Raw genomic sequence first — 25,469 nt, 5'->3', positions numbered from 1 at the left:
TGGGCACTAATGGCTCATACCTACAATCCTTGCTACTTGCGATCTGAAGATTGTGGTTCAAAGCCAGCCTGGGAAGGAAACTCAAGAAGACCCTTATCTCCAATTAACCACTAAAAAGCTAGAAGTGGGGGTATGGCTCAAGTGTGCCAGCCTAGAGCAGAAAAACTAAGGAACATTACCTACACCAATGAAATAAGTTAAAACCCTAATACTGGCACCAAAAGAGGAGGAGGAGGAGGAAAGAGGGTGGAGGGCCCAACCCATACAACATGGAGAATTGGAGTAGCTTGTATTCCCTGACACATACGCAGCAATGGCCTTGAGTGTTCTTCCTTCTTGCCTCTGCTGGTTTTTCTAGTTGGCGGGCAGGAGAGTAGGCATGGAAAAGGTACCTACTGCTGTGGCAGCCACCCTCCCTGTCCTGTGGCATTATGAGACGCACTGGCTCTCTTCCACCATCTGGTGGTATAAACCGTGTGCATGCACCTTCAAGGAGAAGGCAGGCCCAGTATAATTTTATTGGGGATCCTTTCCCCTTTTTTATGAGATTGTGTCCTCTTTATACCGTATTACCCAATGCCTCCCCCAAAGGCCACACTTCTGCTGTTTCCTTGCAGGTGCAACCCATGGGGGCTCCATCCACGCTCCTTCACTGGCTCTATCACTTTTACTTTGGGGACTGTACTCTGTTATAGAAGGAAGATAAACGGAAGAACTGTCCCTTTACAGGCTTTATCTCTCCCCCCTCACCTGCTCCCCCCATCCACTGCAAGTACCTGCATCTTTTTATTGCTCTCACAGAACCAGCTGCACTTAAAAGTATATGACAAAATAACAAAGATATAAATAGCTTCGGTTTTATTGGTTTTATTTTTGTGCCAGTACTGGGGCTTGAACTCGGAGTCTGGGTAACTATCTCTTAGCTTTTTTGCTCAAAACTGGAGTTCTTCCACTTGAACCATAGCCCCACTTTCAGCATTTTTTGTTTTTTAGTAGTTCAATGGAAGTAAGATTCTCACAGAGTTTTATGCCCAGGCTGGCTTCAAACCGTGAACCTCAGTGCTCAGCCTTCTGAGTAGCTGAGCCACCAGCACCCAGCTACAAAGACCTTTAAATGAGAAGAATTTTTAAAATCATATTCTTGGTTTACAATATGTTCACTCTTTCCATTCAGATATCATTTTGTTAATTTGTTGTTTTCATTGTGCTGTACATACAAAATAGTATAAATGGAACCAGGTTTGATTAGCCACATTTCACCATGGGAAGGTTATTGTGGGTTTTGGCCTAGAGTTCTGGGTGGTATACCAGTGGCCGATATATCTTATCCACTCGACCCCTGGGGCCTGTCAAGTCCCTTTGCCTCTGTGTTAACTTGGATCCCTGTGTGATTTACTTGCCTCTCACCTTGCCTCCAGTCCTCTTAGCTCTACCTGGGTTCTTTCAGCACAAGTAGATTAGATTACCCTGTTGCTTAGCAATGCCTTCCTGGTCTAATCTCAAAACTGCAGCAAGCACAAGTCTGAGGTGGGGTACTAAAGTTTCTTTGCAAGATAGTTACGCAAAACTTGGCGTACATTTTCCCTGTAAAGCAATAAATAGTAAATAGGTTTCCAAGCCAGCTGAAACTTTCAATTAACCATCCATGATCATTGAAGCCAACCGAGCACAGTTCAGCGTTTCCATGGAAATAGTTTTGCAAATGCACATTTGGTATGTCAGGACAGGGTACTGGCTTGCATGGAGGAGATTGAATGATATCCCTTCTCTTCCTGAACTCTTCTGGATATGGGGATTTAATAACCAAGGAAAGAACTGAGATTTACTAATTGCTTACTCTGAATTAGCCAGTGAGTTAGGCCCTTTTTTATTTCAATTCATTTTTCTTTAATGCCTCTGTAAAATAGTTATTTCTTTTGCAGATGCTTAGCACATTCATAATATAAATAAGATGACAAGAGGAATGCTTACCTGACATAAAAGACTGTTGGCTCCAAGCACCCCTTTTCAGATGTGGCTAGTTTATAGATCTTGTTTAATTCAAAAAGTCTGCAGTCTCTCTGTGTTGACATGCATTATTGCAATTTTACTTAAATATGAACATAAAATTAAATGTAAACTGCTTATATTTGTATTTCTCATTTCATTATAAACTAAATTTTAAAATTGTTTTTAAAAACCCTATAAAATGAATGAAATGCAAATGAACGATAATGTAGTGTGATAGATGATGTTTTACCAATGCTAAATGTGTGCTCACAGTACGGGCACAGATCTGCCTACCATTTCCTTGCAGCTTTCTGCCTCTCCCTGTACTACATCTCTTTCAAGAATGTTGAAAAATCCAAGGTTACTGCAGTATACTGTGGCTGCGTCATGATAATCATTTTGGCTCTGAAGTAATGTTATATATCAAGTGAGCCTGTTACTTCTCTCATTATTCCTTCTCTAATTGAACTTGAACTCAGGACCTGAATGCTGTCCCATAGTGTTTCCACGAAAGACAAGCTCTGCCTGAGCCACATCTCCACTTCTGCTTTTTGGTGGTTCACTGAAGATAAGAGTCTCATGGATTTTTCTGCCCAAGCTGGCTTTGAACCTCCATCCTCACATCTCAGCCTACTGAGTAGCTGGGATGACAGAAGTGAGCCACCACGCCCATGGGCACTTGATTTATTCTTACAATTAATGTAACTAATGTATATGTAGATCTGGAAACATTTTGCTATGCTTAGTGGTTTGTAGGTGGCCATTGAAATGATCCAGAATAGATGGAAACTCTGCTTTCAACTCAATGTTCATCTCTTTTAGAGAACCTACAGATCATTAAAAATCCATCCTGGAAAAAAAAAAACTTCATCCTAATCTATTTATTAGAACAGGTTCTCCAAATACCTCTTCTAGGAAAGACATGTTTGTTATAGTATTTCCTTGAAGCAAGAAATCTATATTTCTTCAAAGCATAGTCTAAATCAGACTTTGATTAATTTAGAATTGCTTTTCCCTATAACAGTCTAAACTACAAAATTATGTATTGTTTATTCTGTAGCAGAAGGAATGTAGTTTAACAAGAAAAAAAATAACACCTTCTACATAGCAAAAAGTACAAATCACAAAAGACAGCTGTGTCAAAGTGAGCGCTGGTGGCTTATACCTTTAATCCTAAGCCACTCAGGAGGCTAAAATGTAAGGATCCTGGTTCTAAACCAACCCAGGCAGAAAATTCCAAGATTCGCTTGTCTCCAATTAACTAGCAAAGAGCTGGAAATGGAGACATGGCTCAAATGGTAGATTGTTAGCCTTGAGCAGAAAAGACCAAGCAAGAGCCTGAGGCCCTGAGACATACACAAATAACAGTATCGTCCAAAAATATCAGCATTACCATGGCATCATTCTCTCTAATTATGATGCTACAAATGTTCAAGTGGGATTCTTCACAGACTAATTGGCTATTTTCATACTTTTCTTTCCTTCTTTATCTTCCCTACTTCACTCTTCCTAGTCCCCCATCTAACCTAGAGGTCTTCTCAGTCAGGGGACTGTCCTCTAGCCTTCTTCACTTGACCACCAATCAGGTCAGCTCTGAGGATGGGGGCAGTGGGTACAGGAACATGTCAAAGCTGCTTCCAGAAGCATCCCACCACTCCTGGTCAGTGGCCGCTTCAGTGGCTCCTCTGCAGCCAGCTATGGGCACAGTATTCACTCCTTCAACACTCTGAAGCACAGAAAAGCACAACTTGCCGGGTGCTGGTGGTTCATGCCTGCAATCTTTAACTACTCAGGAGGCTGAGGTCTGAAGATCACGGTTCAAAGCCAGCCCAGGAAGACAAATCTGAGAGGCTCTTAGCTCTAATTAAGCAGCAGAAAAAATCCAGAGATGAAAGTGTGACTCAAGTTGGCTGAGTGCCAGTCTCAAGTGCAAAAGCTAAGGGTCAGCTTCTAGGTCCTGACTTCAAGCTCCAGTTCCCACATTAAAAGAAAAAAAAATCCAGCTTTGGTAGCAGCCCAGTAGCTTAGTGTTTACCTGTGTACCTGTGGTCTACTCCTGCCTCCGTCCACAGTGAGGCTGTGGCCTGACTTTCCTAGAACCGAGCTCTCTAGACCACTTGGGTTTCCCTCTTCTCACAATGGTTTTTGGTCATGGTAGGGCTTCACTATGGTGGACAGGATGATGGGGGTGGTGATGTTGATGATGATGATGATGATGATGATGATGATGATGATGATGATGTCATCTAAAGCAGCCCCACGCGATGCTGTGGGTAGCTGTGTTCTCAACAGAGCATATGTGTGCATCACTTGTCTTGGCTGTGCCATTTAGTAGCTGTGTGGGCCTGGAAAAGTCACAGTTTCTTCTTTTATAAAAAGAAGAACTCTGAATATTTGTGGAAAAGTTAAGCTTTGGTGGGAAAAGTGAGTCGCACATGACACTTACTACAATTATTATTCAGCAAGCATTGATTTAGTATCTAGTATAATCCAAGCAGTTCAAGAGATAGAGAGATGAGAAAGCATGGCTCTGCTAGTTCTCCTTCTTAGGATTTAGATAATTACAATACAAGGTAATTGTGTGATAGCCCTATCATCAGAGAGGTAAAATTTATGAAGAACAGCAATAGAAAAATCATTCCAAGCTATAATAGATTGTGAGCAAATGTTGAAAGGCTGTAGAGTTCTGAGTTGGGGTGTGTGTGTTAGTGGCAAGGAACGGGGACTAATCTCAGGGCCTTGCATTTGGCTAAGCTGGCACTCTACTACTTGAACCATGCCTCCAGTTCAGCATTTTGCTGGCTATTTAGAGATGGAATCTAGCAGCGCTTTCTACTCATTAACTGGCTCACTAAGGGTTTAATCTGAGCTGGGAACTGAGCAGCTCCACAGAGCTGGGGCACATCTGCCCTTTGCTCAGCTCTTCCTGGACATGTGACAGGAACTGAAACTGCAGACTGTGTGGTTATTGCAGTGCACGGTGGATGCGTGGCTTCAGCCTGGGATCAGCATTATCAGGTCTGACTGTGGTTTCTCCTCCAGACCAGAGAGCCTCGAGTCTTCAGGCCCTGCCTGTTCTTAGAACAGTAAGGAACTGTTGTGGTTGTTGTCAGATCGTAAATGAGGAAGGTTTTCTCTTGGAGAATTTCCACTTGGGCGCCTGATCTCCTTCAGCCCCGCCCCCGCCCCCCTTAGTCAGAAGCTCAAGGGCGGTGGTTGGTGTCAGATCCGCCCTTTCACTGTGGAAAAAGGAAAAGTCAGGAACAACAGCAACCAGGAGGTGCTTGTCACATTTTCCTGTGCTGCTTTTTTTTTTCCTTTCTTTCTTTTTTTAAATGTATGTGACCCATACATTCCATTACAAAAGCCTAACGCAGACACCGCCTTCTCATTTCCACCCTGGCTTCCTGGAGACAGCCTCCTGTAATATGTGGGCTGACATGTGGACGAGAGTCCTTTGATGATGTCCTTGGGAATCCAGAGCCTTCACTGAGCCTCTGAGGAGATGAGAGCCACAGGCTGGGGCCGAGGCTTAGCAGTCCATTCTCCATTCTGCGTTATTAATCCCAGATTCTCACTGGGCACCTTCGGGGGAATGCTCTAATACAGTGTTTAATAGACCACCTACAGACTCGTTCTTCAGGGACCGGAGTTGTGTTCAGCCTGAGGAATATCAGATCTTTCTGCTGGCCAGTTTATTTCCAGATTGAAATCCAGCATAGATGTGGTGGCTTTGTACCAAACCTTCTTGGAACTATTGGGCTGGAAACAAACTAATTATTGTCATTGTACAGCAGCAAGAGAGAATGAAAAAAAGAAAACCCAACAACTAATAGATTCTTAAAAAGCTGTCATAACTTGAAGTGAAATAAGCTACTCTTGGATAGCTTTCTCTATAGCCTGCAGGGGTTTGGTCCCAGAAACTGTCAAATATAAAATAGGATTTTAGATCACAGAATCCTGGCTAGCTTCTAGGGGCAACATTGAGCCATTAAACCCTCCTATAGCCCATTGCATCTGGTGGATTTGCTTTAAGATGATGAGGATGTAGAAACAGATGACATTTTCTTACCCAGCATTCTATTTGGGTGTTCTATATCAAACCTGCTCTAGCAAGTAAGTAGAAGCCAGCTCCCAGACTCTTCTATTTCCTTATTGACATGCGTCAGGAGACACAGTTCTTATTTCTCAAACATAGCCCTGGTGACTCGAGTTCCCCTGTTTGGGGAGGGTCATTGTTGAGCAGGGGATATTCCTGGGTTGTTACTGATAGCTATTGACGTCATTTTCACAAGAGCCAAACCGCCCAAGGATTGGTCTTTGGACAGATCAATACCAGGCTTCTTTGAGAGCCTGTTCTAAGTTAACATGATTTTACAGTGTGGCTTTTTTGTTTTGTTTGATTCCGTTGTTTGGTTGTTCATGTGTGTGTGCCAGTCCTGGGACTTGAACTCAGGGCCTCACATTCTCATTGGCTTCTTCACTGAAGGCTCTATCACTTAGAGCCATAGCTCCACTTCCGGTGTTCTGGTGATTCATTCCTCAGGCTAGCTTTACACCGCCATCCTCAGATGTCAAGCCTCCTGAGTAGCTAGAATTACAGGTATGTGCCATATGCTCCCAACTGTAAGAACAGTTTTGACAACATCTTTAAATGAACATGTTTGTCTCTAAGCAGAATTCGTGTTTGAAATGAAGTCCTCTCAGTTCAGGTTTAGTGGCTTAGACAGCAGCTCCATCTGGTGCCTGCTGAAGGTGTCTCTCTTGCTTCATGTCCCGGGTTTATGGCCATGGGCATACAGATCACTGTTATCACCAACATGAGCTTCTACTGCACATGGCACTAATTGTGCTTCTGGTGAATCTCATCTGGCCATTCTATCGATAATGTGGCAGCTGCTAATCAACAGCCATCTTATGACTGAGTTCAGGGATATGCAAAGTAAGGGAATCATTTTTCAGATTTGTCAGTCTCAGAAACAAGAGAATGCATTGTATTACTTAAGGGTATGTTTAACTTAATTGAAAAGATTTTAGTCCAGGATGTAATACTCTTTGGATTTCAATTCCATATTCTTCCAAATACACAAGGATACTTTTTTTTGCAAGGGAGGGCAGGTCATGGGGCTTGAATTCGGCCTGGGTGCTGTCCCTGAGCTCTTCAGCTCAAGGCTAACACCCTACCCTTGAGCCAAGCCCCACTTCTTGTTTTCTAGGGGTTAATTGGAGATAAGAGTTTCAGCTCCTTTTATGCCTGGGCTGACTTCGAACCTTGATCCTCAGAACTCAGCCTCCTGAGTAGCTAGGATTACGAGTGTGAGCCACCATGCCCGGCTTTACACAAGAATACTTGTTAAAGGATTTTTAAATTTTTCTTTTTTGGTAGTATTGGGACTTGAACTCAGGGCTTTTACACTCTTGCTTACCCTTTTCCACTCAATATTGGCTCTCTATCACTTGAGCCTCCACTTCTGGTCTTCTGTTGGTTAATGAGAGATAAGCACATCTCTGATTTGTCTTCCCAGGCTGGCTTCAAACCACGATCCTCAGATTTCAGCTTCCTGAGTCATTGGGATTACAGGCATGAGCACTGTAATTAGATTTTTCTTGATGATTGACAGGAACTGCCTCAAACAGTTCATAGATGTTATTTCTAAATAATAGACTTACACATCGTTTGTTTCCCTTATCTATTTCTAAAGTTCTGCTGTAAGGACATCCAAAAAGAAAGTCTAGCAAAAGAATAATAATTTTAAAACAAATAGATTGTTGGTAAGCTGTAGCCTTAAGTATTTATGGTCTAGGTGTCATCCCCTGTATGAATTTAAGAAAGTCACATTTTTCCTTAAGGATAAAGTTTTGTCTGTAAAACAAAATTGAACAGGGGACCTGCTCAAGTATTGTTTTTAATCGTGTGTGTGTGTGTGTGTGTGCCAGTACTGAGGTTTAAACCCGAGTGCATGCTAACTTGGCTTTTTCATACAAGGCTGAAAGTCTATCACTTGAGCCATACTTCCACTTAAGCTTTTTGCTAGTTAGAGATGAGAGTCTCCCAGACTATTCTGCCTCTGCTGGCTTTGAACCGTGATCCTCAGATCTCAGCTTCCTGAGTAGCTGGGATGGCAGGTATGAGTGACCATACTGGGCCTGGGACCTGCTTATCTTTAACATTCTAAGATTTGCAGTTCTCCCTTCTTTCTCCCCTTTGTTGTTCCTCAAGCAATATCGCTCCACATTGTATTGTTTCCCTCATCTTAAATCAGGAAATCCTTTCCGGACCCCACTCCCACCCCGGGGTCCCCCAGCTTTTTTTTTTTTTTCCACTTCCTACTTTAACTTTTTCACAGTTATCCACCTTGCTTTTTCACCTCCACTACTCTTCTGCTCACCACAGTCTGGTTTCTATCTCACTGTGACACCAGAATACCCAAGCCACTCCAAGGCCACTGTGCACTCATGTTGGAATCTGATGGGATCTGGTGGGATCTGGTGGGTGCAGCTTGCATTTTCCACACCTCACCGCTTTGGAGCTGTCCTCTCTGCCTAAGGACAGCACCTCCTCCTCCTGTCTCTCCATATCTTGGCTCCTAATTTTCTTCTTTCGTTGTTGTTGGAGATTATGTTTTTCTCCCTCCCAACCAATCTTCTTCCTCTATTACCACTATTTTTATTGTTGCTGTGGTTGGATTGTGCAAAGGGATTTCAATTCACTGAATCAGTTTATAATTAGTGTAACACATCTTGATCAGTGCCACTCCCTATTTTCTTTGAAGCCTAGATATTTCTCTACTAGTAGTAACCAAGCAGATGAGAACTTAGAATTTTCTTCTACCTTCTACGCTTGACAACCTACTTGGTTCTGTGCAGCATCACCAAAGCCATCTTTCCCCTGAAATCCTGCCTTCTCCATCCTTGCCCATCTCAGTCAGTGGTTCCACACATCACTGGAAAACAGAAACCCCAAAGCTCTACACCTCTTAGTCTTTCCAAAGTCCTTCTTCACCCCACCCTAACCCAAATCTTCCTGGCTCATAGTCTGTCCACACCACACCATTGAACAACCATGCCTCTCAGACATTCCTCCAGTCCACAGTCCCCCCTGCCAAAGCTGGCTCTCAAGTCCAGCTCATGGAAATTTAATTTTACCTAGTGTGAGACTCACTTTCTTCCTTGTACAGTTCTTACAACAAGTTTTGATGCATGCACGCAGCAGTTATGGAACTGCCACTATACAACACTTGAATCATTTCTGGGTTTTGTCTATAAACCTTTGTGTACCATTTTAGTGTCAGCAGAAGCTTTCATTTATCTTGGGAAAATAGCTAGGAGTGGAATTGGCAGGTGCCACTGCAAGTTAATGTTTAACCTCATAAGATACTGTCAAACTGTTTTCCAAAGTGCCTGAATCACTTAATTCCCACAAGCAACATACTATATAAAGAAAGGTTCTAATTATTCTACATTCTCACTAGTATCAGCTAGTTTGGGGTTTGGTTTAGGGGTGGTTCTATTTTAATTATTGCAGTAGTGGCTTGTAGTTTTTTATTTCCAAGACTAATGATATTTATCACCTTTTACATAATGATATGCAATTCATATATCTCTGGGGAAGTATCTACTAAAATCTGTTTGGGGCTCGCATGCTGTACAGATACCTGTGGCTGCTGCAAGCGTCACCTATAAAAATGAAATCTGATAGTACCTTCCACATCACAGTTCTTTCTTTTTTTTCTTTCTTTTTCTCTCCTTTTTTTTCTTTTTTTGTGGTAATACTGGGGCTTGAACTTAGGCCCCGGGCACTGTCTCTTCGCTTTGTCTGCTCAAGGCTGGCACTCTACCACTTGAACCACACCTCCACCTTTGGCTTTTTGGTAGTTAATGGGAGATAGGATTCTTAAGGACTTTCTTGCCCCACTTGGCCTTGAACTTCAGTCCTCAGATCTCAGTGCCCTGCGGAGCTAGGATTACAGACATGAGCCTCTGGCACCTAGTTTTAATGTTTTCTTTTTAAAATACAGACTGTGCCATATTTTTCCTTTGCAAAACCCTTAAGTGGCTTTCCATGCTCTTAGCATAAACTCCTACAATCTTTCAAAGGCTCACATAATCTGGTCCCCACTCTTCTTCTTCAACCAAATTTCTATCCCCATCAGTCACATTTTCAAGTTTCAGACAAGAAAGAAATGGTTTTACCGGCTAGGAGATAGAACTTCTAGAATTTCTGCACAAGTAAATAAATGTTTTCGAACAATCGAAGACTGTCTTAACCTTACTGGGCTCTCTGTGGACTTCTTTGTTCCTTTAAGCCTGTAATTTTACCTCCAAGACAGATTGTTCGATAAGAACTTTTCTTCATATATTTTAGCTAAAGAAAATACGTGCATCCCCAAGACACATCTTGAAACTTGGCAAAAAGGCTGGGCTTCTGACCAAACTAAAGACCCTTTCTCTATCTGTATACATGGATGTGGCTCACCTTTCCAGCTATTTCAAATAGTTTCTCATCTACTGCCAATTTATTCTAACACAAGAGAAGCACAGGACTGTAGTGATGCTCTTGGGAAAGTCTGAAGCTGTGAACCTAAGAGAGAAAGCCGGAAGATTCATTGTTTAAACAAACCTAGACACCAGCCCATTCTACTTGTCCATGTCTATTCATTAAGGAGGACATATATGGAGGTGACTAATATATAACCCATGCCTTTAAGGGACCTCAAAAGTCTAGTGGGGTCCCAGAAACCCAAAATGAAAAATATTTGCTCATGGCCTGTCAAAGCACCCCACTAATCCATAGAGAAGTGAGTAAGTAACCCTATTGTTAGCGTCCAAAACTAGTTGATTTTTAAAATGAGACCAGAAGGGAGGCAGGGAGCATTTTTATGAAATGCTCAGAGATGTAGATCCATGACACTTCTCCAAACTTAGAATTCTCCACGCTGGAGAATCTGGTGTGGGGACCGGGTGCTGGTGGCTCAGGCCTATAATCCTAGCTGCTCAGGAGGCTGAGATCTAAGAATCATGGTTCAAACGCAGCCTGGGCAGCAAAGTTCAGGAGACTCTTAAATCTCCCATTGAGCAACATCATCAAAAAACAGACCCAGAGGTGTGGCTCAGGTGGTAGAGTGCCATCCGTGAGTGGAAGAACTAAGGGACAGTGCCTTGGCTCGGATTTCAAGCCGCAGGACCAACACACACACACACACTAACACACACTTATGCATACACACACGCACACTCACACATGCTCACACGCGCACGCACACACACACATTCACATACACACACACACACACACACACACACACACACACTTCTTTTTTTAACGCACTTTAGCTCGGGGCTGGCTTTCCAGCTGAAGGAAGCAGGTTTTGAAGGTAGGAGCGGTCGGGGACGTGATGACAGACCACTCAGTCGTGTCCCCTCTCTGTCCTCAGGCCGGCCCTGCCTGGGAGGCCCGCCCACGCCGCGGGCCGGAGGTGACATGGAGGTGACCCGCCGCCCCGCCCTGAAGATGTCTGCTTGTAACGCCTTCACTGAGCACGTGTGGAAACCCGGCGAGTGCAAGAACTGCTTCCAGCCTAAGAGCCTGCACCAGCTGCCCGCGGGCCCCGTGCCCGGCCCCGGCGCCCATGGCGAGGTGAAGGCCAACGCCAACCACAGCAACAACCTGCGCGCGCGCGCCGCCGGCGCCTTCCGGCCGCCCGTGGCCAAGAAGCCCACCATCGCCGTGAAGCCCACCATGCTGCTGGCCGAGGGGCCCGGCGCGGGCGGCGAGCCCGGCGAGCCCTGCGAGGGCAAGCCCGTGGCCGCGGGGTGGCCGCGGAGCCGGGCGCCGGGCCCCCGGCCCCCCAGCCGCCACCCCAGCCCCGGGGAGCCCGAGGCCCCCGCCCCGGCCAGGACGGCGCCCGGCAACAGCAACGGGCTGGCCGAGGTGCTGAAGGAGATGGCCGGCCTGGACCCTGCCCCGCGCGTGGCCGGCGGCCAGCCCAGCGCCAGGGCCAGCTTCCTGGGCAGGGTCGGCGGCTGCTACCGGCGATCGCTGGACAGGAAGCCCCCGCCCGGCTGCCTGCTGCCCGCGGGCGGCGGCGGCGGCGGCAAGGACGCGCCCGGCAAGCGCGTGGTCCTCAGCGGCGGCGCCCAGGTCATCAGCCACGAAGGCGGCCGCTTCTGCTACCCCGAGCTCTCCAGCGGGGAGGACAGTGAGGAAGAGGCGCTCCTCGGGCCCCCGGAGGACGAGGACGAGAGCTGGGGAGAGAGCGACGAAGAGCTGCTGGCCATGGAGATACGCATGAGAGGCCAGCCGCGCTTTGCCAACTTCAGAGCCAACACGCTGTCCCCCGTGCCGTTCTTCGTGGACAAGAAGTGGAACACGGTCCCCCTGCGACACAAGTCCCTGCAGAGGATCTGCGCCGTGGATTACGACGACAGCTATGACGAAATCCTGAATGGCTATGAGGACAGCTCGGTGGCCTCTTACGGACAGGGCAGCATGCAGAGTGTGGAGTCTTCCAAGTCCACCTCGCCAGATTCCTCCCTCACCGAGGAATCACGCTCCGAAACAGCCAGCAGTTTATCCCAGAAGATGTGCGATGGGGAGCTGTCCCCTGCCACCCCCCGGGAGGGCGAGGGCAAGCCCAGCCCCACCAGCCCCCCTGGCAGTAATCAGGAGAAGGACGCCTCCCAGCCTTCCCAAAGCTCCGTCAAAGTTCCAGAGACACACAAAGCAGTCCTTGCTCTCCGACTGGAGGAGAAGGATGGAAAGATCGCCGTGCAGACGGACAAGCAAGAAAATAAAGTCTCAAAAGAGATTGCCGGCCAGGCAGTGACCATAAGCCTGGTTCCGGTGGAAGAGCAAGCGAAGCCATACCGCGTGGTGAACCTGGAGCAGCCGCTGTGTAAGCCATACACGGTGGTAGATGTGTCCGCAGCCATGGTCAGCGAGCACCTTGAGGGCCCAGCCCGCAGCCCCAAGACCCACGGCTCATCCTCTACCCCCAACTCTCCAGTAACGTCCCCCACATCGACCCCAGCACAAGTCAGCGCCCGCTTCCAAAAGTCCAGCGCTATCCGATACCAGGAGGTATGGACCTCTAGCACAAGTCCCCGGCAAAAAATCCCAAAGGCGGGGGGGCTCGTGGCTGGTGGAACCGGACCCAACACCCCCCTGAGGAAGAGCTGTCACAAATCTGCACCCACTTCACCCACGGCCACCAACGTTTCCTCCAAAACCATCCCTGTCAAGTCGCCTAATTTGTCTGAAATAAAATTTAATAGCTACAACAATGCTGGGATGCCGCCTTTCCCCACCATCATTCACGATGAGCCCAGCTACGCTCGGAGTTCCAAAAATGCTATTAAAGTTCCCATCGTGATTAATCCAAACGCCTATGACAATCTGGCTATCTACAAGAGTTTTCTGGGGACCAGTGGGGAACTGTCAGTAAAGGAAAAAACCACAAGTGTAATAAGCCACACTTATGAAGAAATAGAAACTGAGAGTAAAGCCTCCAATAATGCCACCAGCAAAGCCACTGAAGGTCCCCAGGCTAAAGGGTTTTCTAATAGCACCGAGCGAAAGCGGGGCTCGGTGGCTCAGAAGGTTCAGGAGTTCAACAACTGTCTCAACAGGGGCCAGTCTTCCCCACAGAGGAGCTGTAGTTCCAACCACAGCTCCCCAGCAAAAATCCAGAGAACCACGCAAGAGCTTGTGGCCAAAGCTGAAAACACACAGGAGTGTCAGACGGCCAACAGCAGCAGCGCCAGGGAGAAAGCAAGTGCCGTGCTTTCCCAGATCGTGGCTTCTATCCAGGCACCCCAGGCTCTTCCAGAAACAGCCCAGTCTGGCCCCAAGGCCTGCAGCGTGGAAGAGCTCTACGCCTTGCCTCCAGATGCTGAGCCTGCCCGGAGTACACCGAAAACCACTCCACAAACCACTCCGGTCAGGCCCAAGTCTCTCTTTACACCTCAGCCAAGCAGAGAGGCCGAGACACCTCCAGCCACAGAGAGTCCATCCACCAAAGTGCAGAAAGACCCACTGGCAAAGCCAGCCACATCCCCCCACACCAGATTACTCACCAGTCCCCAGAGCGAGCCGGCACCTCCCTTCCCCCCACCCCGCTCCACGTCCTCCCCTTACCATGCCAGCAGCCTGCTACAGAGGCATTTCACCAACTGGACCAAGCCAACAAGTCCCACCAGGTCCACGGAAGCTGAGTCCATTTTGCACTCGGAAAGCAGCAGGCGGGCAGCTGATGCTAAGCCTAAACGCTGGATATCATTTAAAAGCTTCTTCCGCCGTCGGAAAACGGACGAGGAGGAGGACAGAGAGAAGGAGCGTGAGAAAGGAAAGCTGGTGGGCTTGGATGGCACCGTCATCCACATGTTACCCCCGCCCCCTGTGCAGCGCCACCACTGGTTCACAGAGACCAAAGGGGACTCCAGCGAGAAGCCGGCCATCGTCTTCATGTACAGGTGTGAGCCGGCTCAAGGCCCGCTCAGCGTGGACCAGAGCAATGGCGGGGTGGACCAGACAGCTGTCCCCTCCAAAGAAAGTGCGGAGGATGCAGTCTCCTGGGGCTCGGAGAGGAAAAACGTCCATTCTCCATCACAGACTCCAGGAAAAGGTTCCAGGTATGTAGAACTTCTGGGCAAGGAGATGAGGAATTTTTCTTAACATGCTTTTAGGTGCTAAATTTTTTATATCTTTGAAGATTGCACAAGAGCAATTTCTGTGGCCATCATCTGCCTGGAAAATGGCATTCCAAGATTAGAATATTACCCGAGCCTTCCGAATACATTGAACAAAGTTTATGGCCCTGGATCTCTAGCTAAGGTAGAGTACAGTGAATACAGACAAGCTTTAACTTAGGAAAGCAGGCCCACAGCACTGTGGCGGCAATCAATGGGCTGTTGTTCTGCAGTTCTGTGCTGGTATGAGGAGAAGCAGCATCAACTGAGGGCTCTCTCCTCGCTGCAAAGGAAATCAAAGTCTTTAAACAGTTCGTTGGGGCTTTTACTAGGGTATTATTCCCATATGCAGTTACTTTATTTTGAAGCAATAGTTGATTTTATATTATTCTTTTCTTCTGGCTACCTTTCAAGTATTGTGAAGAAGAAGGAAGCGAGGAGCAATTTATAGATGTGTAGTTGAAATAGATGTTTGTGTTTGTAGGGGAGGGGATGATATTTGGCCTCTAGCCCTTGCTTAGCTTTTTCTGCTCCCGGCTGGACCTCTTAACACTCAAGCCACACCTCTAGTTCCGACTATTTGATGGAGATAAATGTCTCACATTTGTCTGCCTAGGGTGGCTTGGAACCTTAATTCCCAGATCTCAGCCTCTTGAGTAGCTAGGATTACAGGCATGAGCCACTGACACCCAGCTCACATCTCCTCAGCCTTTGGCTAGTTAATTAGAGATACAAGTCACACCGACTTTTCTACCCAGGTTATTTTTGAACCTTGGTATCAGATTTCAGCCTCCTGAGTAGCTAGAATTACTGGCATGAGCACTGGCATCTGCTTTGATGCCCTGAGTACTGCATTCCAGTTTTGAGCCATCTTCCCTCCTGACTTGGCAATGAACCTTCCTTCTCTGTGCAGCCTGATTCTCTCTGGCAGAGACAAAACAACCTGTGCTTAACAGGGAAGAGTTTCTTGCCAATTTTTCTTTAGCCAAGTATAAATAAACACGTGTGAACACTTGATGTCTTCAGTTTCCCTAGCAAAATGCCGGGAAGTTTTATACATGTTCTTTATGAAAATGAGCCACCAAATAATTGTCAAGTTCTAGCCAGGTCCTGTATTCCTTAAATCTGTACAATTGCAAAGCAACTGGAATAGCAGTAATACATTCCTAGAAGAATAGTCTTTTTGGTCGTTGAATGCTGGATGCTATATTCCATGTTTACGCCCTCGGTGATAGACTGTCCTACTCAAGGAGTAATAAAATGCATGTATTGCTGGTTACTGTTGTATTTTGCAAAGAGGCAGTTTGAGACAGCAAGAGCTACCTAGGGAGGGCAAGCAGAGAGTACCTACAGATCAATACGTGGCTTTATGCCATGTAGGTATGGCTTTGGCGGATTTATCCACACTCTGGAAGAATCAGGGATTCAACCTCTTTCCTGAATGAATGAATGATTTAGCAACTCTTTGACCTAATACCACTGTGTGAGGGCTTGAGGGCAGCCCAGGCCTGCGTATGGCAGACCCTTTGCTGGGTAGGTTATATTTTCACAAATTGGGTTATGCCTGGACCTGTCATGTTTTCCAATATTTTTTCTTCTCTTTTCTCCCCCCATATCTACCTATCTATCTATCTATCCCCTCTCTCTCTCTCTCTCTCTCTCTCCCCTTTTGTTTTTTGTTGTTGTTGTTGTTTTTGCCAGTCCTGGGGCTTGAACTCAGAGCCTGAGCACTGGCTTTGGGCTATCTCAAAGCTAGAACCCTACCATCTGAGCCACAGCATCACTCCCGAAGAATTGTGGTACTGAGGAATCGAACCCGGATCTTCCTGCATGCTAGGCAAGCACTCTACCACTAGGCCAAACTCTTCCTTTGTTGTTGATACTGAGTCTTGAATGCAGGCCTCTCCCTCTCACTTGGCTTTTTCACTTTAGGCTGGTGCCCTAATGACTTGAGTCTGCTGGGTTTTTGCTGGTTAATTGGAGATGAGAGTCTCAAGGACTTTCCTGCCCAGGCTGGCTTTGAACCATGATCCTCAGATCCCAGCCTCGTGAGTATATCTAGGATTACAGGTATCGGCACCAGCACCTATTTTCTTTTTCATGCCCCGCCACTGCCAGTTCTGGGCTTGAGCCCAGGGCCTCACTAGGCAAGTGCTGTCCGCCTGAACCATGCCCCAGTCCTTCTAGCAACCCCCATGCAGCCACATGATGTGCCCAGGTGCTCTGGAAGGATGATAAAGCAGACAGTAGCCCACCTGAATTTCCAGCCTAGCAGTTCTCAGGGTCCTGGTACATTACACCTCCAGCAACTGGCGCTGCCAGGGTGCAGACCACACTTCAGATCCCCTAATCTCACATTAGTGCAGGTAAATCGACGACAGAGGTATTAAGCTGATCTTAAAGACTATACAGGAGGAAAGCTGAGGATCAAGGTATGATGGCACATAGCTATAAGCCCAGGTACTTGGGAGGTAAGAGTCAGGAAGTTTGAGGTCAGCCTAGGCCAAATCTAAAACCTCCTCTCAGTAAGCAAACCAGGCATGGTTCATATCGATAAACCCCGCACAAGTAGGATGATTTCTGTCCAAGGCTAGCCCTGGAGAAAAAAGCAGGACCCTATCTGAAAAAACAACTGCACATGGTTCATGTCACAGACTACCTATCTAGCTAGCAAGCCCCAGGCCCAGAGTTTAAACCCAATACCACCAAAACTTTTCTCATTTCATAATGTCCCCAGGAAAACATAAAAAGTAGTATTCATTAGGCTATTTTTAGCATCATGTAAAGTTTAAGACATGAATATGCATATTGAAAAACATACACCATTTGCTTTTTAAACAATTGCCTCATTTACTTGGACACACCATTGATATTTACTTGAAGCAAGTTGGAGGGAAAAAGCATTACAATCAAATGTCAACATTTGTGTTTCTGGTTTGATAGCAGTGCGTACATGAAGATACCATCCCACGGCTGGGGGCACACTGCTGACAGAAATGAAAACATAATTTTACTATGAGTAAATGAAGCTTCTGAATCTGAGCTGTCAGTCAGGGAATGAAGTATGAAAAACTCCCGCACTGAAGGCGAGACCCGGGATAGAATTCCATCATTTATTTGACTAGTCAGAAGACATGAACCGAGTATATGTCAGAAAACATCAGAACTGGTAGCAAAGAAAGACATTGCTGAAGTTGTAGACTTAAGTTTCATTTGGACTAGTTGGGTAACAGTGATGCCTAGCATATAGAGCATTTAAAGATTACGACAGAAGGCATAAAATAGGCATGGCATATACACTACAGTGTACTGAGTGCTAAAAGATGGCAGTAGCTCTTCTACCCTCACTGTGATAGAGCTAGACACACCGAGTGGTTAAATTAGCTTAAAACAGATGCTTAGAAATGAAGGTGGAAGCTGGGAGTTGGTGGCTCATGCCTGTGATCCCAGCTACTCAAAAAGGCTTTGATCTGAGGATCACGGTTCAGAGCCAGCCCAGGCAGAACAGTCCATGAGAACTTTATCTCCAATTTTCCAGCAAAAAGGCAGAAGTGGAAGTGGGGCTCAAGTTGTAGAGTGTCACCTTGACCAAAAAAGCCAACTGAGAGTCCAAGGCCCATGCAGAGATCACAGGTTTCTGAAGAATACGCTTGAGTTTGATTCTCATCTGCACCCCAAAGTCCCATGGAAGTACTGGGAGGTGGTAGACTTAGAGAGTAGGACCTAGTGAAGAACCACGCCCTTGAGGAGAATATTGGAACTCCAGCTCCTTCTCCCCTATGCTTTCTCTTCACTTCCTGGCCACCATGAGATAAGCAGCTCGCCTCTGCCACAGGCTTCCACCATAATGTACTGCCCCACCACAGGCCCAGAGGCAGTAGTGCCAGAAACATAAGCCCTTCCTCCTTGCAAGGGGATTGCCCTAGGTATTTCATCACAGTGACAGCAAGCTAATGAATACAAATGGTAAGGCAGTTGTCTTTCTCACTGGTGCAAAAACAGTTCCAGGTGAAAGTGCTTGCACTCTAGCACACAGCAAAGCCACAGCACTATTTTAGGAATTTACAGGACAAAAGGGCTGTGCTAAAGAATGTTCTTGGTGACGCCAGTGGCTCACACCTGTAATCTCAGGAAGAAGAAAATGGATCATAGTTCAAGGCTAGCCCAGGTGGTATGTTGGTGAGACCCTTATCTTCATAAGCTGGGAGTGGTGGCTCAGGCCTGTGACCCACCTACCCAAGAGACGATAAAGAAGAGCATCATGGTCTGAGAGATTACCAGATCTACTTAAACAATAGCTAGCAAGCAAAAAGGAGGCTAGGGACATAGCTCAAGTGGTAGTAGGGCGGCTACCTAGCAATTGCAAGGCCCTGAGTTTAAACCCTGGTTCTACTAAAGGACAGAATGTCCTAGATGAAGCCCTAAATTTACTAAATCTCAACTCTAATGATCTATCTTGTTAAAGATTCTATATGATGACATCGGAAGCACACACAGAATACCTTATTGTTGTATGTATTTCCACCACAAAGGTGGTGGTGAAGTAGTTGGAGTTAGACGGCTCCCTCAGCCTCTCATTCATGGGGAAAAGTCACCGACAACTTCATCTGAATATTTAACAGAGAGTTTCTTAGAGACCGTAATGAGCCTACTGTTCCCAGGGGAAAATAACTAGATTTATTGTCAGTGGTACAATTCATGCTTTCAAACAAAATTAAGAATTTTTGGAGTCATAGGTTGGTGGTTCCGGCCTATAATCCTAACTATTCAGGAAGCTGAAATCTGAGGATATAGGAGTCTCTTAATTTGTCTGCCAGGGCCAGCTTTGATCATCCATCCTTAGACCCTTGAGGGAAAAAATACATATGAACACCAAGACCCTGAGTTCTAGCTCCAGTATCAATACACACACACACACACACACACACACACACACACAGAGAGAACTTTTGGAAACTTCTGTCTGGCCCTTCGACCTTGACAGCTTTCTAATCCTTACTATTTACTGATGAGATCGGTGTGGACTTAGCAGACATAATCCGTCCTTAGGCCTTTTTATCAGCCAGTCTCTGTGTTTGGAGGGCTTCCTTCAGATCTAGGCAAGATTGGCTCCCCATCATTCAGCCATCAATTTAAATGTCACCTTCTCAGAAGAGTCTTCACTGACCTATCTATATAAGTTCCCTTAACCTGACTTTATTCCTTGTCTTTGGATTCATTTTCCTTCTCCCTCATACCCGTTTCATATTCTGTTCAGGGACCTCGTGCTTGCTCAGCTTGCTTTGTGAAGGCTGGCACTCTACCTCTTGAACCACACCTCTAGGCCACCTGTTTTGCTAGTTAATTGAGGAGGGGAATTCCAATTGGCTTTCAACCATGATGCTCCAGTTCTTGGCCTCCTGAGTCACCATCACCCGGCCATTGTAAACTCTTAATCATACCTGTTTATTTTGTTTTCAGATAAGTTCTTTGTCCAAATTACGTTCCCAGCTATAAGAATATCACCAAAACACAAAATGTCCAGTTTAGGAGCTGCATCCTTTATGCTTTAAAAATAATTAAGTAAATAGGGCTGGCATGCACGAAGCCCTGCGTTTGATTCCTTGGTACCACTACACAGAAAAAGCTGGAAGTGGTGCTGTGGCCCAAGTGGTAAAGCACTAGTCTTGAGAAAGCCCAAGGACAGTGCCCAGGCCCTGAGTTCAAGTCCTGGGACTGGCACCATTAAATAAATAAATACATACATACATCTTTTCTCTATCATAGGCAAAGCCTATCATCAATTATATATTTATCCTAAAATTTTTATTCAAAATCATTTCCCAGTGATACAAATCTGAATCTAGTGGGTCAGAAAATAGTTACGAAATTCTAGCCAATACCACTACCAATACCACTTGTTGTCTGACTGTCCTCTTGATCTTTAGCTGATCTTTCTATCTCTACCACCATTAAACACTGGTTTCCAGGTAAACAGAGACCTCTACCCTATGCTGTGGGCTCCCAAGCATGTCAGGGTCTGGGTAAATGTAGCAGTAGCCAGAATTCTGTTTACACACCCCAGCCAACCTCAGATTACAGCAGGCAGATTGGATGTGGGACACCTTTGCTCCATTAAAAATTACTATTGATCTGTATAAACTTTCCTTTAACCTCCTAAGGTTTTCTTCATCTTCTCAGAGACCTTTGAGCTCAGCTGCATTCCTCAGAAATTCCGGAGTCAATCCTGAGAATGCTCTAATGCACTGCAGCACCCAGCTGCAGCCTGATAGCTCCTTATGGCGACTGGACTAAGTCCAGCCTGACACTCATTTTGCTCAAATGGTGGAGTGCTAGCCTTGAGCACAAAGAAGCTTAGGGACAGTGTCCAGGCCCTAAGTTCAAGCCCCAGAACCAGCAAAAACAATAAAAAGAAAATAGGTGCTTGCCTTTCTGATTGCATGTTCTTGTCCTCTGGAGAAAATTCTGGATCAAAGCATGTATAATGATCATGTCTGCATTTGGAGACACATTGTTCCTAGTTCAGCTCATCCTTTTAATTGAATTTTTTTAAATCTTATTTTAGAGAAAATTGGTATCATAATTGTATGCTAATCATATGCATATACTGAATGGGTATATGCATATGTAACAGGATCCTTGTGCGTGTGGTTTTGCTTTCTTTTTGTGTGTGTGTGTGATAATACAGGGGCTGGAACTTAGGGCCTGGTCACTGACTCTTAGCTTTATCACTCAAGGCTAATGCTCTACCACTTGAGTCACAGCTCCACTTCCAGCTTTCTGGTGGTAAATTGGAAATAAGAGTCTTGTGGACTTTCCTAACCCAGCTGGCTTCAAACTAAGATTCTCAGATCTTAGCCACTAGGATTACAGGCATGAGCCACTGTACCCCTGCAATGGGTGGGGTTTTAAGGCAGCTTCATATTCCTTCTGGTTGGGCTTGACACTTGACTTTGCAGAGAAGTAAACTGTCTTGATTCATCTACTAATGAATATCTTCCAAAGGGAAGATTGAGACTCAGAATCCCCGACTTTAATCAGTGCTGTTCGCTTGTTCTCTTACGAATCTGATTTTAAATCACAGCATCTCAGTAATTCTTACAGAATCATCCATCACTCTCCCAACTGGGTTAGTTCTGCAGCCCATCCTTCCAGTTCTGTGGGGAACTGAAGGCACAGGTTCCTCCATAGTCCCCAACTTCTTCCGTACACCCATCTGTGTCTTCCATCTCTTCAGCCCTTTGAGTGCTCCTCCCCATGTCTTCTGTCCCTCATGTCTGGCCCAGCAGAGCATGGAGTTATAGGCTGATTCACTGACCTGTCAAGCAGTCTCAAAGTACTCAGCATTGGCACAACTCTCCACTCCATTAAATGGACTTTATGTGGCTGTCTTAATTAATACATTCTATAAATGTCACCACACCCATTTTACAGATAAATAATGGGAGGGGGTGTATAGACTAGTATTGGCTGCCAGAATGCCATTAAATTTGAGTTTCTAACTTCTCAGTCTGCCTGCAGACCTTTAGGCTACCGTTTCAGTAAATGATCATTTAACATAACTGCAATTGCTCCTTGATTACAGAGTGACATTTAAAGGTTTAATTTCAGGATGGACAATTGATGCTCTAGAGTGATGATCTCACAATAGCAGAGAGAGAGTTTGGCCTTAAAAAAAAAAGGCAAAGTAATGCTGACCCTGGTGCATCAATTAGTGCCCCCTACTCCTAATTTTCATGGGGTAAAAAAGTCCTAGGAATCAGCTGATTGCCTTTCTGTATATTGGCACATGCATGCAGAGGCGCTCTCTCTCTCTCTCTCTCGCTCTCTCTCTCTCTCTCTCTCTCTCATCTCTGCCTCTCTCTACCCTTTCTGTCTGTCAGTACTTGTCGGTGCTGAATCCAGTTGGGAATCCTTTCTCCACAGGGACACCCTGGTAGTTTGGGGACAAGGGGTATGGAGGTTGGTGCCACCTCCTTACTGAGTGCTGACCTCAACCACCAGTCCCCATGCAGGTGTTATGAGGAGGAAGAACCCCTAAGACATTGAGGCATTGTGGGTAATGGGGAGCTAGAATACTCTTTGAAGATTAGTGCAATGAGGCATTGTGGGTAATGGGCACTGGAGTGAGGGATCTTTTCAGACTAGTTCTATTTGGCTTGTCTGAGCTGACTCAAGACAGTTTGGAACAAGAATGGAAATACAGATGGCAACCTCATTTTTAAAGGTCCTTGTGGCCTGCAGGTGACAGCTTGGTGGTCTCCAGGTTGTATGAATGACAGTGACTGGAAAAATGGCAGATCTGAATGGCAGTTTGCAGAAGAGGCCCCTCCCATTATAGGCCCCTCCTGTCCCAGGGCCTGTCCTTCATGCTTGCTTCTCTCTGTCCTCGATTGGTAAAGTCACATTCTTTACCAGATGCCAGCAGGCTTAGCTTACTGCTGGAATCAGAGGTCATTTCTTACATTCAGTCTTCAGCGAGCACTTAGAACAAAAATCACATGTGCTATACGAGACCAAATCCTCTAACATTTTGTGAGTGTGCATAATTGTGTTCTAATAATAAACCTTAGATGATTAGGAGTGGTTCCAAAGTATTATCCCTCCACTTCTTAAACACTTGATTATAAATTTCTTTGCGTTTCCCCTCCTGCTTATATCCCTCCTGGGGACAGATGCACCATTACCCTGCTCTCTTTTCACACCTTCTTTCTTCTGTATTTATTGTCGTTTTCTTTCTGGGGGACAGAGGCCATGAAAAATGGCTTGTCAGAGGATTCCTGGGACCAGCTCCATCTGAATCACCTGGAGTGTGTCAGTGCAGATTCCTGGACACACTTGAAGTTGTCATATCTGTCCCTAGAGGTCGGGGCTCAGAATCCACATCTTCAGTGAGCTCCCCAGGCGATTCTTAGGTACATTAAAGCTTGGAGACTATTGGTATAATATTTTGGAATACAGACTTTGGAAATGTGTGGAAATGCTAATGGTGAAATCTCCTCTGTATATGTAGACTAATTTAAAAAATAATAATAATGTAGACTTTGATGTTAATCAAGCCTGGGTTTGAATCTTGCTTCTGCTACTTATTTACTGTGTCATTTCGAGCAAGTTACTTGATCTCTGCTTATTTCTTTACTCCAGTATAAATTGAGAGACAGAATCATGTTACTGTTTAAAGAACAGATTCTAGGGCCGGGAGTTTGGCCTAGTGGTAGAATGCTTACCTAGCATGCACAAAGACCCGGGTTCGATTCCTTGGTAACACATACTCAGAAAAAAAGCCAAAAGTGGTGCTGAGGCTCAAGAGCTCTGGCCTTGAGAAAGTCTAAGGACAGTGCTCAGGCCCTGAGCTCAAGCCCAGGACTGGCAAAAAAAAAAAAAAAAACAGATTCTAGAATGAAACTACTGTGCAACTACCTCAATCTCTCCAGGTTCTAAAGTCTTCATTTGTAAAACCCAAGTATTCACCTACCTGTAGGTGGCTAGAAGACTTAACTGAGTTTATGTAAAAAGCTTAAAAAGGGAAAGGGCTTCCCCTGCCTTCACCCCCTCCCCCTAAGGCACTTTTGAAAATGTCTGGGGACACTTTGGGCTGTCACCTGTGGAGACAGGGGCTGGTCCCAGCATCATGTATGTAGAAGCAAGACCTGCAGCCCTCCACAAGAGAGAGCCCCCTGGAGTGTCACTGTGCTGCCGAGGGGCGGGGCTTCACACAGGCCCAGTCACGTGTCCTGTCAGCTGTTGTAATTGTGGCTGTTGTGAGTGTGGCAGCCCTCCTGTCGTCCTTGGATCACAGTGCCTAACCCCGTGGATGCAGAGCTGGTGGTTAGATAGAGCTGGTTCCAAATATCTAGAAGCATTCTCATACCAGACAGGGTTACACTTACATAAGTCAGGCAGAGAATACCTTTCTTTTTCCACAGTGTCACCCCTGCCCTTGTGCACACCCAGTTTTTCCCTCCTATCCCCATAAAGCCTTTTGCAATGTAAATTACTACCTTTTTGTTTGTTTAGGAGATTTTTCAGAGTACAACACATCTGTAATCATTACTGCCCCCATCCTTTAATCACAGCTACATTCTTTCTCATTACCATAATCAAATATTTATCGATTCCCTGCCATACTTCTTGCTTGCCTTATGGTACCATTGCAGTAGAAAGAACAGGACATGCAGGGCCAGGAGTTTGGCCCAATGGTAGTGTGCTTGCCTAGGATGCTAAAGTATCTAAGGATAGTGCCCGGGCCCTGAGTTCAAGCCCTAAGACTGGCAGAAAGAAAGAAAGAAAAGAAAAGAAAGAAAGAAAGAAAAGAAAAGAAAGAAAGAAAAGAAAGAAAGCAGGCAGGCAAGCAAGCAGGCAAGCAAGCACAGGACATGCCCAGTGGCTCATGTTTGTAATCCCAGCTATACCAGAGGCTAAAGGCTGAGCATCACATTTGAAGCCAGTCCAGACAAGAAGTTGAAAGCCAAGGGTCACAGTTTGAAGCTAGCCCTGATGGGAAAGTCTGTGAGGTTCTTTTTTTCCAATTAAACATAAAGCCAACAGTGGAGGTGTGGCTCAAGTAGTAAAGCACTAGCCTCAAGTGAAAAAGCCAAGCAAGAGCCTGAAGTTCAAGCCCTACCACTTGCAGAGGAGGAAGCAAAGAAGGGGGGAACGAGAGAGAAAAGGGAAGTGGATATTAGATTTGGGTGGTATCAGCCCAGACCCCACGCTGCCACCTATGCCCCCCTTGTCATTTGGGCCACTTCTGATTACGTGCTTCCTCATCTCTACTTCTCGAGGTGCTCTGG

The 25,469-nt window shown here is 45.8% G+C and overlaps 1 protein-coding gene across 2 annotated transcripts in view; it reads left to right on the top strand.

The window, feature by feature from the left end:
- Window positions 1-11,478: 11,478 nt before the first annotated feature.
- Window positions 11,479-25,469, top strand: part of Peak1 (pseudopodium enriched atypical kinase 1) — a 49,283-nt gene continuing 35,292 nt past the window's right edge. For both annotated transcript variants that reach the window (XM_090321609.1, XM_090321610.1), the window contains exon 1: window positions 11,479-14,619. In XM_090321609.1, the coding sequence (XP_090177735.1) occupies window positions 11,501-14,619 (3,119 nt within the window). In that variant the 5' untranslated portion in view covers window positions 11,479-11,500. The remainder of the gene's footprint in view (window positions 14,620-25,469) is intronic.

This window comes from Megascapheus bottae, chromosome 30 (genome assembly GCF_031878675.1).
Source record: "Megascapheus bottae isolate mThoBot1 chromosome 30, mThoBot2.hap1, whole genome shotgun sequence".
NCBI classification, from domain to species: Eukaryota; Metazoa; Chordata; class Mammalia; order Rodentia; family Geomyidae; genus Megascapheus; species Megascapheus bottae.
The sequence above is the reverse complement of the archived record's forward strand: the minus strand, read 5'-3'. Positions and strand labels throughout refer to the sequence as shown.